Raw genomic sequence first — 18,759 nt, forward strand, 5'->3', positions numbered from 1 at the left:
CTTCCTCTGCCTCCGTCCACTCATCCAACCAACACTGCTTGAGAACTTGACGTTGTACTGGGCTGAGCCCACCGAGGGCAGATAAAGTTCTGGATGTGACATCTACAAAGAGAGAGAGACAAATATGAGAACCTCAAAGGCACAGGCCAGTGAGGAGCTGGTGTGGGGGGGGGGGGGGCAATCACAGTGATTCCCACGTGGCTGGAGAGCAGAATGGGTAAGAACTCCGGGGCACTGGTCCCCAGGCTGTGGCTCGGCGCAGGACCTGCACACTATATCAGGCCGCAGTTGGAGCCGCTGCCACGGGGAGGCAGTGGCCATGTTAACCACCCGCTGGACATTCTGGGTGGGCACCTAATGCGGAGTCCCTGGTGCAGTCCCTTCATCCAGTCGGTTATTCCCAAACATCCACCGCTCAGCCCAGGGAGTCCTGCCTGCAGCCTCCTCACCCCTTGCCTCTGCCTTCCAGTTGTTTCTAGAAGCCTGTCTTGCCTCCATTCCTCCTGTTGTTCCGAGTAGCCAGCCAGAGGATAGACATGAAAGAGCTTTGAAAAAAGTAAAGATGTTTTTGAAAACAATGAGGTGTTCAAGCAGTGGGGCCAGCACTGTTGTTACTGATGTGGATCCTGTCTCTTACCACCACATCCATTCCCTGTGAAATTCTTCTAGAGAAAAGGGAAGGGCAGGAAGTAGCAAAGCCAGACAGCAGGACAGAAATAACACACACACACACACACACACACACACACCCAGCACTGCCTAGGAGCTGGGCTTCACCCAATCCTGGAAAAGACCCTGGGGACGGATCTGGGTGCTACAGGAAGCCTAGCCCCCTGGCTCGCAGCTCTGGCTGTATTTGAATAGACAGATCCACCCACAAACCACTGCCAGCAACGCAGGGGAGCCCCCGGCAGCGCCCTGAGTGCCGGACTCAGGGCTTCCCTGCGGGAGCCAGACGCCAGCTCCACCCTCCCCAGCGAGTGGGAGTGCTTTCCAGGTGACTCACAGGAGTAAAATGCAAAAAAATAAAATAAAATAGAGGCTGTTAGCATGATTCCAAATAAGTCCAGTGCCAGGTCCTGTATTGTGTTCTCACTTATCTCAGGATCAGAGGAGGAAGCAAGGCAAGGCTGGGCTGTAGCTCCGTCTCGGAGCAGAGCCTATCTACCGCCTTCTTCCTCCCAGAGAACAAGTGTTCTGGGCCTTGGCTTAGGCAGCAAATGGAATTACCACTGGCGGCGTTCAGGCCGCTACCATTCCAGGGAGGCAGGATGGAGTCGTGGCCAGGAGGAGCCCTGGCTTCTGAGACCCACAGCTGTTTTCCTCCAGCCCAACACCAGCTCTGTGACCTTGGGCACTGCTTAGCCTTTGGGGACTCCGTTCCTTTGTCTGAAGAACAGAGACACTAAGAGCACTTACTTCACACAGAGCTGTCCTGAAGGTTAAACTACTAAACCTGGGCCAGTGCTTAGAACAGTGCCCAGTGGAAGGCGCAAATACTACAGGAGCAACAGTGTCCTCGGGATGTATTGCTGCCCTCTTGCCCTCATTGGCTATTTGTGGGCAACACTCACAGCCGCCTGGGTGTGTAGTGTCTATGGCGCTGCCCCGAAGATGCAAATTCACAGGAAACCAGGCCTTGTTGCTGTGACCTCCTTCAGCAAAGCCTCCCTCTGTGTCCGCCTGCTCCCAGCATCCCGCCCTGTGCCTGGTGGCGACAGCTGTGGGCTCCAGAGCGCAGCGAAAGCTCCAAGGCCCAGGTCTGTGTTCCAGCTCTGGCAATAGCTCCGGACCATGCCCCTCAGTTTCAGAAAGGTCAGGTGAACGGTGGCACCGCCCCCTTTGCAGGGGCAGTAGAAATCTGAACTGGAAAGGGCCTGGCACAGCATGAGGGCGTGAGCGCTGGGAGATGGTCACACGCGATCCCCAATCCTTGAGCAGGTCTTTTCACCTCCCCACGCCTTGGCTTTCCGCTCTGGGCATAATAGCAGCCCCTGCATCGCAGGGTCAGTGTGCAGGTGAAGGGGGCTAAGGTGTGCCTTGCACATGGCAAGCACGCTCCATGGCCCCGAATGCCCTGCAGTGTGCAGATGGCCATGGTGGTGGAGTCGTCAGCACTGTTGGTGCCAGTGGGCGCAGTTGCAGCCAGGCTCTGATGGTTTCCCCACCCCCTCCCCTGCAGGACTGTATGTGCTGGTTGGAGCCGGGGCCCTGATGATGGCCGTGGGGTTCTTCGGGTGCTGCGGAGCCATGCGGGAATCGCAGTGTGTGCTGGGATCAGTAAGTGGGGCAGGGGGAGTGGGAGGGGGGCTGGGAGGAGGGGCAGGAGGCGGGTCGGTCTGAAGAGGGTTGGGACACTGGGCCCCCAGCTCCAGCCCCTCAGGATTCCCTGGGACTTTGGTCTCACTCCATCTCCCTGAGTCTTCCTGTGTCCAGCGTTTGCAAAAGGATGGTGTTCTCTGTCCCTGCCTCACATGGAAAGTGTGAAAAAATGAGGCCGTCCGTGCATAGATGTGTTGGAAGGAAAAGAGCCTCGTCACTGGAAGAAGTGGTTGCAATCCTTTTGTTAAATAATATTCCACAGTGGGTGCGGCAGCTAAAAGATTCCTAGAGCTAGGGAAGTGCTCTTGTCTATAACAAAGCGCTCTGTTTGAGATCAATAACTTAACCAAACATGCCTCGTTGGTCTTATTTTAACAAGAAGTCTCTTTTAAAAAAATCACTCATGTTAACTGCCAGTGCAGCCTGAGAAAGCAGGGAGAAGAGGGGCAGGACTTGAGGAGATTTGGTATTTCCCCTGGGGTGGGGGTGGGGTGGGGGTGGGGTGGGGTGCGTGGTGGGCGCCTCTCCTGTCTGGTTACTCACCGCACTCGGGATTGTGCAGCGCTGGCTGCTGCCTCTGATCTCGGCTCTGTGCCGTCTCTGACTTGTTCCCGCAAGCACCCTTCCCTCCTCTCTTCCCCCAGTTGCTCAGCATCCATCGTGGTCATCACTGGACTTTGTTCTGTCAGAGCAAACTCAAGGCCTGAACAGAAATCTGTCCAGGAGGACACCACACACGCCACACACACACACGCACACACACGCACGCACGCACACACGCACACAGTCCTAGACCACAAGGTGTCAAGGCCCACCCTTCCCCAAGCCCAGGCCTCATCAGTGACTCCTTAGCTCCTATGTTGTATCTTTACAGATGCTTTCCTGCGTGTCAGAGATGGATTGAGCACTTCAGTGCCAGGGATTGTTCTAGCTGGGGGATTTCTACTGCACGATCTGAGATCCTTATTCACTCTTTATTCCTTTATTCACATTTCCTATCTCCCCTGTCCAATATAAAGCCCATCTCTGCAAAAGCCCGGGGATCTCATCTTGTTCAACACTTTATACCCAGCGCCAAAGACAGCAACTGGTGCAGAATCAATTGCTCAATAAATAATTATTGAATGAATTGATGAAAGAATGAATTCCACGAAAGTGACTCACTGTTACAGGAAGGACAAATGCTTCCTGCTGGAACAATTCACACTAATAACCTTGACTGCTGCTTTCCAGTGGAGCTAAGGTCAAAGAGGCTAAATGCATTGAAAAGGTATTAAATTAATGAAATTAGTATTTTCTCTCCTTTACAGTTTTTCACCTGCCTACTGGTGATATTTGCTGCTGAAGTAACCACTGGAGTATTTGCTTTTATAGGCAAGAGTGTAGTAAGTAACAATTACTTCTAATGTTTTTATGATTAATGCATTCTCTGTACGTCAAAGGATATGAGAATGTCAATACCCATAATGCTATTACAAAATCAAATGGCCCCCAAATCATAGGTTAAGCTGAACTTGTTAACCAGAAGTAGTGTACACAACAGAGTGTGTGTGTGTGTGTGTGTGCACACACTTCTCTGGGGAGATTGTTCATAGTTTTCATTAAACGTATCAAGCAGTCCATGATTTTTTTAAGCAGATCTCTAATTTCAGGTACTCCCCAGTTTGAAACAGGGTGAGGTTAGGTGATAGACATGAGGGAGAGGGGTTGGAGAATCACACATGTTCTCATTCTTCTCGGCCTTTATTTGTTGGTAAGGGCTGGCCTGCACAGAGGCCGCCTGATCCTCAAAGACTAAAGCCCGACCTGCTGTTTGCTAGTGAAGAGATCTGAATTTGCTGCCCAGCTCCAGGTGTGCAGAATGGGGGAGCAGAGGAAGCCCTAGAGGAAGCGGCCTTTAGGAGGGGAACACACAATATGGATGGAGAGCAAAGGAAAAGGGAGAAAAGTGGAACCTTAAGCTTCATCTATTTCACGTTCATTCATGTGCCATAACTTGTCTTAGATGAAACTGTGATAAACATGTAGAATAAGCAAGTGTCAACTCATTTGGAATCTTCCTAAAGCAGTTGGTGGCATTCGTAGGTCAGTTTAAGTTTGGTTCCATGTTGAATTAGAATTGAGACGGGTCCTATGCCTCAGTACCAGGACAAAGCATTCTCTAAGCTTTCTTTGACCTTTGAATGGGAAAAGACTTCTTTGGTGATGAACACTTTTTAAACCACGTCACTAGGGCACTTAAGCCCTGCTGGCCAGTGGGGGTACAAAGACTGCATAGGCCCCAACTGCGGCGGGGCCCCAGAACCAGCCCAGGAATCTGGGGTTCAACTGACAGCTTAGGGAGCCTACACTCTAGCAAACCTTTCGAATCCATGAACATTATCCTTGTTTAGTTTGTCCTTCCATCCTCAAAAGTATCTGAGAAACCAAAATCTGTTATCGGCTCCATCTGCGCGGAATGAGCTTAAAATACAGACAAACGCTTGAAAGGCGGTGTTTTGAAGGGTCTGGAAGAAGGGATTTTTCTTGACGGAAGGAGGGTGTTGGCAGCTTCCCACGCACTGGCCCCTCGGTTTTCCTGGTATGTTTTCAGGCTGTACGGCACGTCCAGACCATGTATGAAGAGGCATACAATGATTACCTGAGAGACCAGGGAAAAGGCAACGGGACCCTCATCACCTTCCACTCAACCGTGAGTAGCTCCGCTTCTTTCCAGAAGGTCTCACCTCCCGGGATTGTGTCTGAGCCAGGCTCTCGCCGATTACCTGGATGCAGACTGAAAACGTGTTCAGTAAACCTGAGCATCAGCGTCCCAGTCCAGCTCCCATGAGAGAGGCGGTTTGTGTGCTTCTAGGACCCCAGGAGAGAAAGGGCCTGCCACACTGAGTCACGAGGGCAAGTCAGGACAAGTGCACAAAAGCAACCAAGACCACGGTCAGGAGCACAGAGACAGCAGCCCAGGAACCCCCAGGCTCCCCCAGAGGACGCCACTGGCAAGCGGGAAGCGGGCCCTCCAAAAGGCCCGTTTCTCTGCCATGCACAGCCTTGTGCTGGGCCTCCCTGATCACCACTCAGCTATCCCCTTTGTAAAATGAAGGGGCCCGAAGAGAGCTGCTCTCCCTTCCGGAACATTCTGAGAGACTGTGCCATCCCTGGAGCTCCCTGAGCTGCAGACGGTTAGTCCAGGAAGGCTCGCGGGGCGACAGGCTATGCCATAGTCACCCTGATTTCTTCCACTCGTGGGACAGACAAATAGCTAGGAGCTCCTGGCCCCAGGGTTTTCACGTACCTCCTCCTCCATGACAGGATGTCAGGGCATGCTCCCCCCGCCAGGGTCTGGCCTCAGCTACCCCGAGGGCATCAACGAGCACACAGGTTCCTGGTGTCATGGCGCCCAGCCCGAGGCAGGCACCTGTTTCCTAGTCTGGTCTTTCAGCTTCTCCTCTGCCTCCCAGACCGCCCAGGTTAATGAGCCCTTCCCTAGGCCAGCTCCCCAGCAACTCTCAGGGACTCCCCGTCTGGAAGAAGCCACCGAAAGGCCCCGACTCCCTCCAGCTAAAAAGCAGCAACTTACAAATTCACGCTCAGTCAGCTCCTTGCCTCCTTTAGGTGGCCTTGAGTCACTTCCTGTCGTTAAACTCAGATGGCTTTAGAAGAGTCGCGGTCTTGTTTTCGCGTGATTATGCAGCTCTCTGCTCTCTTTCTAGGGAAAGCAGCCTACGTCGCAGCGCGGGGCCTCGTGGCTGCTCTGCCGCCTGGCAACCCCAGTCCTTCACGGCGACGCTCAGGCCGCAGCGCCGGCTTCCCCAGGCTCTGTCCTAAAGTCTCTTTTTCTGACTCTCTAGTTTCAGTGCTGTGGGAAAGAGAGCTCTGAACAGGTCCAACCCACGTGCCCAAAGGAGCTTCTAGGCCACAAGGTGAGCTGTGAGCAGGGTTCCTCCCCGACCTGGACTCTGAGATGGGTTTTGGCCTCCATGGAGGCTGGGAGGCTCAGGTTCTACCTCCAGGGCACAGACTGTGGGGGCCCTCACTTTCCTCCATGGATGCTGTGGCCCGTCTCCTGGGGCCCTGGAGAATGATGGTAGCTGACTTGCCAATGGATGCCACCTGCTTAGGTATTCATGAAGCTGGCCAGGGCCAGAGGGCACAGTGTCACCACAGCCTCCCTTACGTCATAGCATGTAAGTGTTTCGTGTATTAAGTGCTGCGTGTCAGGCACCATACCAGTTACTAGGAACTCCAAGATGAAAAAGATACGGTCCTTTTCCTGAGCAACCTTGCAGACCAGTCAAGGGCGATGGCGATGGCAGGGCACGGTGGCAACACAGAAGAGTAAGGAAAACTCCGGAGAAGATGGGATTCGGAAGCTGTATTTTAGCAAAGCAAGGTCATTCCAGGCCCAGAGAGCAGCAGGTGTGGGGGCATGGCACTGAGAAGCTGCAAGAGAACAGGGGCCCAGAGAGAACAGGAAATGATTTTGCAGCTGCAGATGGACGTCATCCATTTTGCACTGCAGAAAGAGTGGCCGGGCTTCTGGTGTGAAAGGCAGAATAAGAGGTTGGAGCCTGACGCAGGCAGACCACTTAAGTGGTTCTTGCGACCACCCTGTAAGACAGCTCACCAGCGGCTGGGGTGCAGAGTAACCACAGAGTCAAGAGATACTTGGGAAGTGGAATCGCCAGAACTGGGGACTTACTGGCTGTAAGAGGTGAGGGAGAGGGCGGAGGCTACGAGTCCCAGATTCCTGCTTCGGTAACCAAGACAGTGAGGCTCCTCTCACTGAGAGAGGCCAGTACAGTGAATGCAGAAGATCTTTCAGCTTGCGTCCAGTTTGCAGTTCAAGTGCCTGTGGGTGTAGGAATCCCAGCAGGTCAGCAGTAGGAGCATTGAGGCCACAGGAGCAAATGAGTACGCCCAGCAGAGCTGATAGAATCAAGGCAGAGTCTGGACTCTGCCGTCTAAGGGGTAAGCTGAAGACTGGAAGTCCAAACAAGGGACTGTGGGGAAAGAGCTAGAGTCAGAGAGAGTCCAAAGGTGCTGTTGGCTGCTGTGTTGGAAGCCGAGGGGGAGGCTGGTGTGCTTTTAAAGCCACCACTGGGGACGGGACCCATAAGAGCAGACTGAAAGTGGCTGCCTGGGTTTGTTGCTTCAAAAATTATGACCCTTGCCACATAGGCCAAATAGGCAGTGGAGTGGTTGGGGAAAACAACGGCAAACCATGAGAAAGGAGGGAAGGGTGGGGCTGTGGAGGCAATGAGAGATTCTCAGGCAGCTAACTGCAAAAGGGTGAGTGAGCTTGATGCCTCTTCGTGTCCTGAATCTCCTACTGAACACTCAACATGAAATGAACAGGATGTAGCATTACCCCCATTGCACTCTCGGCAGGCCACGGAGATCTGCAGGCGAGCTAGAGTCACAGTTAAGGCTCCACTAGAGGGAGCACAGAGCACTCACTGGGGCCTGCAAGGGAGGGTCCACAGGCACTGCCCTGAGATGACCATTAGGCTGAGATTTGAAGAATGAGTAAGCCAGTGGGGGAGGGTGCGATATCCCAGGCAGAGGGGATTGGGTAGAGGCCTGGAAGCAAGAATAGGTAGTTATACTCAGGTCAGTGCCAGCAGTGGGGCGTGGCTGAAAGCCCCAAGTGCCTGTGAGACATGGGCACTGTTCATTCCAAGAACTCGTTATTGAAGGGCTTCGGACACCCTGGCACATCCAGGAGTCTAGCTTTCCTACTGCTCACCTAGGAAGCTGTAGAAAGCAGAATCTAGGGTAGGACTTTCCCTTTACTGATTTGTCCCAGGGTGGTGTGGCGAATTGATTGGAAGTGGATGGCCTGGAGCTGGGGAGACAAGTCATGAAGAGTTCTCCTTATTGTCAGCCACAAGACCTGAACAGGGTCAAGCCGCAATGCAGAGAGGGCCATTAGGAAGTAACATCAACAAGACCAGCGACCAGTTAGATAGCAGAAGAGGGGGAATCCACCACTGCGTTTCAGCTGCACCGCCTACATAGCTGATGGTGCCATTTAATGATGTGAGGAGTACAGGAACGGGGGCCTGTTTGGTGCAGCTTCCACGGGTATCAGAAAAAGCTGCCGGTTGGCAGGCAAAAGGACCTGAGCAGCCTGCGGGCACGGCTGGGTTGGGGCACCCCTTACTCAAGAGGGCTCCAAGTAGAACCTTCGGGAAACTGATAGCAGTTACAGGTTACCCATTCTGCTCCCTACCCAATGTCCCCCTCTACAACCTCCCTGTTACGGGTACAAGGATAGGAACCCAGGCAACCCAGCCCAGCCCAGCCCAGCCCCCATAGAAGAGAGCGGTCCTCTGTATTCCAAGGCTTGGTTTTCCTTTGTTGAGGTTGAACCTATACAGACTTCTCAGCGTCTCAGTAGGTAATGCCTACTCTGTCTAATAAGTGGATCAATTACATAGAAGGCTTTTCAAACTGTCAGTGATGGTACAAAAAGTGAACACTTATTTCTTAAGTATATTTTACTTATTTTTCTTTGATGAAAGTAAGAAAAAGGCCTAAAATTTGTGAATGCCCCAGATCCTAGAGAAATAGCTTGCTTCCTCCAGGCAGATTTCAAGGCTCTGAAGTAGCTGCTGGCCTAAATAGGAAAATCCCAACAAAAGGAGAGGATTATATTTTTTCCCTCAACCACATCTTTGATTGAAGGCTATCAGGATGATGTTATCCAAGAGGAATGGTTTACAAAAGAACAGAAGCTGACGTGGGTTAACGCCAAAATGACCTGTAGAGAAGGAATGGACCGGATCAGGGAATGTTCATACGTACCATTTTTATTCCTCACTTTTTTTCCCCAAACAGAACTGCATTGATGAAATTGAAACCATAATCAGCATTAAACTCCAGCTCATCGGAATTGTCGGTATTGGGATTGCAGGTCTCACGGTGAGAAAGTCCCAGAACTTACCATGTTCACCCTCTGAGATGTCTTGAACCTTTTCAAAAATCTTAGTTCTTATCAAGTGTGATGTGGTAGTATCTTAGAAGAGAGTTCTCAGAATGGACAAAGACATTTGTCCATGGCACATGTTCTACAAACAAATCTAATTAAATGTATCAATAATTAGCCCTCTAAAATATGATACAATTTTAACTTTTACTTAATTATGACCCTGAGTTGATTACTGCAGTGACTTCGCACTCTAAGGCCACCCATTTTAACCTAGATGACTGATTTTTCCATTCTGGGTCTCTTTCTACTGTTAGATATTCAGAATAACGGAGCACAAGGTGGGTCTGCCTCCCGTACAACTGGAAGAGGCGTGGTGATGAATGGGGCGAGCTCTGGCTTCAGCTCCTGGTCCCGCTACTTACCAGCCCTTGGACTGGAGGAAACTCTCCTAACTTCTCTACACCTCAGTTCCTTCGTGTGGAAAATGGAGATTTCACTCTGCCGACCTCATAAGACTGTTGTAACTACCAGATGGGCTACTGCAGGACCAGACATTGTTGTGGTACAGCAGTTTAAGCCACTGTGTAACCTTGGGACAGCCGCATCCCATTTCAGAGTGCCAATTTAAGTCTCAGCTCCTCTGCTTCTGATCCTGCTTCCTGTAATGCAGACTGGGGGACAGCACAGGTTGACTCATGTGCTTGGGCCCTGCCACCCATGTGGTAGACCCCGGTGGAGCTGCGGGATCCTGGCTGCAGCCTGGGTCAGCCCTGGCTATTGCTGCCATTTGGGGAATGAATCAGCAAGCAGATGGAAGATTCCCTCTCTCTCTCTCTCTCTCTCTCTCTCTCTCGTGTGTGTGTGTGTGTGTGTGTGTGTGGCTCTGCCTTTCAAGTAGATGAAAGTAAACTTTAAAAAGAAATGAGCGGGATACTATGCAGGAAATATTATACGAATTAATTCGTGTAAGCATCTAGAACATACTGCACTCAATGAATGCCAGCTCTGTGTTCCTAGACTCCAGGCAAAGGAAGCAGCGTAGCAGATGGTGTGCAGCATGGGGCATCCGGGCGCCTGCAGGAGGTCACTGCTTCTAAAGCACAAAAGAAGAGTGTGGGGAAGAGGGACAGTGGTGAATGAGTGCGGCGGGGGAGCAAGCCATGATGCTGGGGAGGGCCTCAGGCCCACGCGACTGAGGTCTTCCTGTGCCCTTTCGAGAAGTTAGGCTTCATCTTGAAGGAGAGGGAGGCTCGAGGGTTGGGATGGGCTATGGAGGAGCGGTGGGAGGGCAAGACTGGGGTCAGGGAGACATGCTACCCGTGCTAAGGTAGCTAAGGCAGCTCTTAGCCTGCAGCTCTCTATGTAGATTCATTCATAGCCTAAACCAGTGCATGGGGCTGTGGGAGCTGTGAGGAGATCAATGAATGAGCAGTCCTGGGGGACGTACAAGCTACTTTTCTGTATTTAAAGTGGAGGGGCAGGGCAGTGGCACAAATGCTAAGCTGAGGATCCCCAAATCCTGGGACACATCCCTGGGTCTCCCCGCCCAGCTGGTTGCTAGGCTGGTTGCCTTTTTGCAAGTCCCAAGGACAATCCTGGGGCAGGGGGTTTGAAAACACTCTGCATGACAGAGGTACCAGCTCACATCCCAGCAGGTGAGCTTCCTCATCACAGCTGACCTCCGACAGTGTAGGCATAGGTGGAGACACCAAGTTTCTCAGGGAGGGCACCTGGCAGGGCAGCCTACAGCCTGGATGAGGGTGGCTGTCCCACATCCGTGCCTCCAGGGCTGCTTTCCTTTTTTTCTTTGTAAGGCAAGGGGTGCACAGTATGATCAGTTAACCAAGCGTCCATTAGGTGTCTCCCCTGCCACACACTGGGACTGCGTTCCATTGACCAGAAGCTTAAAGTCCTGCTCCTGGCTCTGTCCTTACTTAAGTCTGCCCCGACCAACCAAAACAATTGGTCATCCATGCCTTACTGATCCCAGGATGGAACAGAGAGAACCCGAGAGTTATGGTAGCGGTTTTTAAAAACAAAACAAAACAAACCAAAAAAAACATTGGTAGTGTTAATGAAATGGTACCCACAGAGGGTTCCACTGGCTCTGCACAGTTGGAGGGTAAATGATTGACAGCAAGAAGGGTCCTTTGGAATCCTTTGGTTCAGACAGTGCAAGTGGATGTTGATTTCTCCCAAACGTTGATCTGGCTTCTTGGAGAACTGTGTGGGAGATGGAAGCAGTCAGTAATAGCATCCTTCAGATGCCTCTGTGCTTTGAGAAAAGTATTGGGTTAAACAGGGCAGCATCATTTGCAAGTGGACAGGGAATAAGGAAATGCCCCACTTTTTAATACCCGATCATTGTTAGAAGAATTCAATGATTTTCCAACAATAGAAGACTACTTGCAGAAGCTGGTTGGAGTGTGAGGGGGCTTTGTTGCTCTTGGAAGATTCTTTAAGCAATACAGATGTTTCTCTTTCTTTGTATGAAGAAGAGCAGGGATCCAAATTTACCTGAAAAACTGAAGAGGCACAGTTCATCCCCACTGGACAGCGTGTTTTGCAGCTAGTGTTGCACGTAGATGATACAAACTGAAGAGCAGGGCCAATACTAAAATGTCCCTGCGCCTGACCCACATGCATGTAGCAGCTGAAGGCTCTGTTGTAGGAGCAATGACTCTTGGTATGGGCTATTCCATGTCTGGGGAATTCTGGGTGAAACCTAAACCTTAGAAGAAGAGATGCCAGGTAGGCTGTGTTGGAGATGCTTCCTTTAGTTAGACATCTCACACTGAGGCTACACGTTATGTCGAAAGTAAGCAATTTGAGTGGATTTAGATAATAACACATGGTATTTTGAATATTGGCCTCCTTTCTGGTGACTTGCCTGGTGACCAAATTACTAGTGACTACTTCACTAACAGGTCATTCGGGGAGTTACCTTTGCACGATGTCACCTAAATGCACCTGATGGTGTTAAAATGTCCCATTTCTTAAACCTTTGTGATGAAATTAGTCTCAAGGAGCGCAACAGGCCAACCTTGAAGATATTCCCAGTTGCTGCAGAATATCACATGCTTTGGGCTTACTCAGGAGTCCTATTTTGACCCAGTTATTTCGCCTTTATTCTGCCTGCCTCATAGACCCGGGAGTATTTTGGTTTTTAGGGCAGGTTATCTCTTGAAGGACTCCCTTTTTTTTTTTCTAAGTGCATGGAATATAACGTGTAAAGCTTTCCACAACTGAAAAAGTATGTGTGCATGTGTGTGTGCATGTGTGTGCGTGCATGTGCGTGTGCCTGTGTGTGCGTGCATGTGTATGCTTAAACCAAAAGCTTACAAGACACCTGCATAGCAGTATTTATTTCAGAATCACACTTGTAAACATGAGACCATTTTTTTTAAGATCTATTTATTTATTTGAAAGTCAGTTACACAGAGACAAGGAGAGGCAGAGAGAGAGAGAGAGAGAGAGAGAGGTCTTCCATCTTCAGGTTCACTCCCCAATTGGTCGCCACAGACAGAACTGTGCAGATCAAAGCCAAGAGCCAGGAGCTTCCTCGGGGTCTCCCTTGGGTACAGGGCCTCAAGGACTTGGGTTATCTTCTGCTTTCCCAAGCCATAGCAGAGAGCTGGATTGGAAGTGGAGCAGCCAGAACTTGAACCGGCGCCCATGTGGGGTGCTGGCACTGCAGGCAGCGGCTTTACCCACTATGCCACAGCCCCAGCCCCCGAGACAAATTTAATTATGGATTCCAGTTTAGCTCTTTTTTGTAATTGCAGGATTATGTTTTTATTGCTGCTATATTAGAGTTATTTTTAAATGTCATCTTGAAATAGAAACATGTATTTTAGCTACTAATGAAAAGATAAATTAACATTTTTAACAAAACTACTTACACCACAAATATATTTTTAAAAGGAATTGTTATAAATATTTTCCAAAATACTGACATATGTAAAAGAGGTCTAGGATTAGCCTGAAATATAAAATCCCCCAACCAAGAGTGTGTTAGTCTTTCACAGCTGTAGGAACTTTTTGGTAAGTCAGAAACAGAGTCCTTTTCTTAAATCAGAGCCTTGTTATTTGTTAGTGATAAGAATAAGTGTACTCCAAGCAGAGTCAATATGGACATCTTCACTCAGTAGCCATCATTAGTAATGCATAGGAAAATGGCATTTATTTATTTTTATTTGAAAAGCAGAGAGAAGAGAGAGAGAGGGAGAGAGAAAGAGAGAGAGAATCTTCCATCTGCTTGTTCACTCCCCAAATGGCCCCAATGACCAGGGTGGACCAGGCTTGGACCAGGCTGAAGCCAGGAGCCCAGAACTGCTTCCGTGTCTCCCACGTAGGTGGCAGATGCCCAAGTGTTTGGGCCATCGTCTGCTGTTTTCCCAGGCTTATTAGCATATTGCTGGATCAGAAGCAGAGCAGTCAGGACTCAAATCAGCACTCTGATACAGGATGCCCGCATCACAGGCAACAGCTTATCTCACTGAGCCTCAACCTTGGCCGAGGAAAATGGCATTTATGATGAGTAATTATTGGTTATAATTGCTTATTAACTTGAGTTAATCCCCCAGGCAATTTGTTGACCTGGTTATCAGTCAGCATGCGTTGCAGGTCCCTAACAAGTTGTTCCTTCTGTTTCAGATCTTTGGCATGATATTCAGCATGGTCCTGTGCTGTGCAATCCGAAACTCTCGAGACGTGATATGACAACACTACTTCCACACAAAAATCACAACCCAGAGTTTTGCTACAAATGTCACCATTGCTGTCTTCCAGCTCATTTTAATGTTCGAAGGACTTTAGGATCTATAATAATTTGCTGTTAACTGTACCTTTGCACATGTGTGTGTGTTTGGCTCAGTGCTGGTTTGCCCCTTGAGTGAGTACCCACGTGTGTTGACTGGGAGCATATCCACGTGTGATCTGAGTGTTTCTGGTATATGCATTATACACAACAAAAACTTGGGAATTCCTAATTCCTGTTATCTAAGAGGAACAACCTATTTAACTAGCAGAAAATGATCAAAAATGCTTTGAGAAACTTTAAATTCTTGGCTATTCAGAAAAGTTGATAACGTGTCAGTTTCTCAGACCATAGCCTTCAAAGGTTAGATACAGAGACTCCAGGGATTTCTGGTTAACAGAGGCAATAAGCTACCGCAATTGGGAGATGATTCTGTATCAAAATTGCCTGTGTCTGATTGCTGTAAGGGTTTCCTAGAATGTTTTATATACATGCTCTCCCTCCCCAGAATACAATCAACCGTAGTTTTGGAACTAAACACATCTGCAAAACTAAATATAGCATGGCAAATCTAATTTGAATAAGTCATGCTTTCCTAGTATTTAAAAACAAAAACCTCCCTCTGGAAACAGTAGTCACACAGACAATCATGTGCGCTGTAGAAGTGAGTGTTTTTAGGACTAAAAAAAACTTTTTAAGGAAATATTTTGTTCTTACAGAAAGACACGTAAAGATTGATTGCTTTATTACTTTCCTTTTATGACTCTGCTCTGTACTACTGCAACCCTCACATCCTCGAAAGGGCTTTTATCTCAGATTCTTCTCTGTTTCAAAGATGGAAGAGCAGAAAGACTAAAGCAAGAGATCTAGCAGTTGCAAATTGCGGGAAAGAGAATTTTTCCTGGCACTGTATCTTTGAAATACCTCATAACTCGAGTTTACATATTTTCCTAATTTTTTCTATTTTTCCTATTTATTCACCTAGAGAGTTCTTCATACATTAAGAACTACAGATTTTGCAACCTAAAATAATTAAAGCCCAGTCCTTCATAATTCAAATATTATCTTATGAGAATCCTTGGCCAAAGCAAAATAAACAAAGAAAAACATCTCTAAGTCAAATGCATGGCACAGATGCAAGTTAAGGAAACAAAAATACACACACACAACACAACTGTGTTCTTTCTGTGCAAGTCCTCTATGAAAATATAATTTTCAGATTCTGCTTTGGTCTTCATGCTCGATTTTAAATATCTAAACCCAAATTTAGGATTTAAATGAGCATATTTATCAGTACTTTTCAACAACATGTTATGTTTAGTACATCGTGGATTTTTGTATTGCATTTATAAAGGCCACACAGAAGTGGGAGTGCAGAGGACTTGGGAAATCCCCAAGTGTGCTTCCTCTGCACGCGCAAGAACAGGGGTCCCCACGCTCCTAAGAAACGTGGCAGCCGTTTGCTAAAGAGACTGCTGGGAACAGTCGCACTCCCATAGAGGACCACATTTCTTTTTCTGCCATGCTTGCTACTGCTACTAACTTTGGAGGAAGCTTTTCTAGGGGAGGAAAAAAAGTCAGATTGGAAGTAAGCTAAAAACTTCATTGTGCATGGCTACTTTACTGTGCTTTACTATAGCTAAAGAAACAATGATCTTTTTTTCAGATTTTATTTATTTGAAAGGCAGAGATATCTTAAGACAAAAATCACTTCATGAAACAGATGCTGGTCCCTCTCCACCCCCTCTCCCACCCCAAAGCTGAGAAATGTAACCTGTAGGGCAAAGAGCAGACAGTCCGTCTCTCTGAGTAGCTTTAGTGCACCTGCCTGCCTAGAGGCAGAACCAGGCTCAAGTGTATACTCAGGTTCTCTCCAGCTCAGAGTGGGCTCTGAGTCCACAAAAGAGAGTGTCAGTCCCTCTATGAATGAATAACCTTAAAGAAGTACACAGAGTAAAGAGTGAAAGAATAGAAATAAAGTAATATTTAAAATATTTTTAAGTGGGAGAGTAAGAGTCTATTCCATAAATGATTAGTGTGCCCCTCTTGGAAGCGAGCTTTCCAAACTATGTGCTGTGAGTAGAATTATAGAATTCCACCACTGCGTGAGAGTAGATTTTATAATATATTTACACACACACACACACACACACAGATCAGATATATATATGTGTGTATGTGTGTGTAAATATACAGATACAGGTATCTCTATATATAGATCTATAATCCCTCTATATCTTGAATCTATATATATATCTTGAATACATATCTGTTGAATATATACAAATGTCATTTGAATATATGTATACATGTTTGTGTGTATGTACGTGTGTGTGTACACATACACCATATACATAAGTTTTTGGTTATCTCTGTTTATGTGACCTAATTTGAGATCAGACCCAAACATTTTCTTAAACCTCGGGTGCCGATGATGAAATATTTTAAGTTATTTCAAATTAAATTTTCTATGTACCAGAATTGTTTGATTCATCTTAAAAATCCTATCATAGCTCTTTATACACTTTCACACAACTTGTCTAAATGTCCAATTACTTATCAACCCAAACAATATGGTAAAATATGAGGCCAAGTTCTAACCCTCCTATAATGTTACACTTCAGAGCTGGACTTAAGAGCAACACCCTAAGGACTATCATTGCACATAGTTGTATCTCGCTTAGTATTCTTTCACCCAAATTATCCCTCTTTTCTCTAGAATAGTCCCTTTGTCATCTGTGGTTCAATCTGTAAAACTGCACATAGAGGCAGGGCACAGGGTGGTCCTCCAAGCAATCAGCAACAGTAGCTGTTCCCCTCTCCCTGGGGGCAGTGCTAATAGGGTTGGCTGGGTGAGAATGAGGCTGGTGCGAGATGGATGTGAAGGAGACAGCATTTTCTCCCTTCTGAAGTAAATTCACAAACATCACAGGCAAAAGGTGGCTTCCATGGTCCCAGGGCAGCCACCAGGGCTTCAGTAGGTGCCCTGCACCTGCTTTTCCTGGTTCGTGGCCCCTTTGGCTCCACCCACTCTCACTTCCAGCTTCTCAGGATTCCAGCAGCCTCATTTTACCCAACCCTAGGAGGAAGTGCTCTTGGGTCCTTGAAGCTAGTAGATTAATTGCAGCATCTTAGTTGAGGCTCATCAAAATCAGATTTGCTAAGGTAGATTTGGAGAGTGATGGAAGCTTCTACTGTCTTTCAACACAACTCTTCATTTTTTCCTGTAAGACATACCTGTAAGGTATTATATGCCAGTGGCCTTTGAAAGCTGAACGGACATCACAAATCCAGAATGTAACTGTTTTGGTGTGTTCTCACTGTAACAATGAAGGAAGAACATAACCCAGGAGTCCACCGTTCACAAGGTGCTTCCTGGACCTGGGAAGCAGGAGAAGAAGGTAATGTATCTTGAACTTTGCCAAGCACATGCCAGACTGGTTTCATAAAGTGTTTGCCTAATGCGCCAGAAACTCTTTCAAAGCTTTGGATTTGAATTTGGTTTGGGGTTGAGTTTTTATTTTTCTGTGTAATATTAGATGTTTTCACTTACATTAAATAGAACAAATTAAAAGGAATAATCAATATAAAGTGCTCAGCAACCCAGCAGTTAGTGATTATTACTACTATCATACTTACTATGTTAATACTCAGAGTTTTTAAAATTATAAAAATTTTCTAAAAATCATGCATAACTGAAGATACTTTTGTATGATGCCATTTACCTATTTGAACACATTAATTTGTTGAATTAATAAATAGCTTTTGATACGTTTCCCAATTCTATTTAATTCAGAAATTATGAACTATGAACATTAATGTTCAGAGTCCTTATGTTGTCCTGTGAGCGTGAGATGCAAGTCACGCTAATATTGGAATTGGCCTTTGATTTGGTTTTCTAGGCTTACTATTGTTGAGCATTTGAAAAAAGGAATGTTAGTAAGAATAACGATATGCTTAGATGGGCAAAACAAGTGTCTGTGAAGGCTCTTCCAGTGCAGAAAAGTAGGCGGGTCTGTTACCATGAGGCAAGTGCTGTGATCATCACTGACCCAGAGTGCACCCACTCAGATGTGGGGACGATGGTCGGGGGAGACAGGAGCCCTGAGTGTTAGGGTTTCTCAGCTGGGTCCTGAAGAGACTACTAAATGAGCCAAGTCAAAAGTAGGGGTACAAGGAAGAGGCTTTTCCAGGGAAAGCACACAGGGAGGCCCGGAAATGGAGAGAGCCTAGAGACATTCAGAGAGGGCTTGTCAAGAGCTGAGGCAATATGGGCCCTGTTAAACCTGCTCAGGAGTCTTATCTTTATCCTGAAGTCATGGGGAAAATGTTAAACTGGGAGCTACAAAATCCAATTAGAACCTTTGAAAAATTACCCAAGCTCAGTTATGAATCAAGATTGGATGGCCAAAACCAGAGTCATGAGGATTTCTAACTAATGAACTGGAAGCCATACCTAGAAATAGAGCAGCTTAAGAGAAACTGGATGTGAGAGATGAGGGAAAGAGAAGAACCTAGAACAATTCCTAGATTTCTGACTTGGCAGCTTGAAAACAATGGTACTTAGGAAGAAAAGCAGGTTGTAATGATGGCGCAAGTTGCCAATCACTATAGGACATCTAAGAGGAAATATAAACATTCAGTACTTGGCCCTGAAGCTTGGGAAAGAAGTCCAGACTAAACCTATAGCTAAGGGTTGGGCATTTAGCCAAGTACTTAAGACACCAGTTAAACTACCAGCATCCATATT

The 18,759-nt window shown here is 47.5% G+C and overlaps 1 protein-coding gene and 1 pseudogene across 2 annotated transcripts in view; both read left to right on the forward strand.

Annotated features, from left to right (window-relative positions):
* The window catches only part of TSPAN2 (tetraspanin 2), a 40,616-nt gene extending 24,126 nt beyond the window's left edge, over window positions 1–16,490 (forward strand). For both annotated transcript variants that reach the window (XM_070076899.2, XM_051856133.3), the window contains exons 3-8: window positions 2,183–2,280; window positions 3,633–3,707; window positions 4,916–5,014; window positions 6,168–6,239; window positions 9,160–9,243; window positions 13,907–16,490. In XM_070076899.2, the coding sequence (XP_069933000.2) occupies window positions 2,183–2,280; window positions 3,633–3,707; window positions 4,916–5,014; window positions 6,168–6,239; window positions 9,160–9,243; window positions 13,907–13,972 (494 nt within the window). In that variant the 3' untranslated portion in view covers window positions 13,973–16,490. The remainder of the gene's footprint in view (window positions 1–2,182; window positions 2,281–3,632; window positions 3,708–4,915; window positions 5,015–6,167; window positions 6,240–9,159; window positions 9,244–13,906) is intronic.
* Window positions 9,525–12,133, forward strand: LOC103350218 (HIG1 domain family member 1A, mitochondrial pseudogene; annotated as a pseudogene).
* Window positions 16,491–18,759: the final 2,269 nt, after the last annotated feature.

This window comes from Oryctolagus cuniculus, chromosome 7 (genome assembly GCF_051225735.1).
Source record: "Oryctolagus cuniculus isolate XC-2025 breed Fujian yellow rabbit chromosome 7, ASM5122573v1, whole genome shotgun sequence".
NCBI classification, from domain to species: domain Eukaryota; kingdom Metazoa; phylum Chordata; class Mammalia; order Lagomorpha; family Leporidae; genus Oryctolagus; species Oryctolagus cuniculus.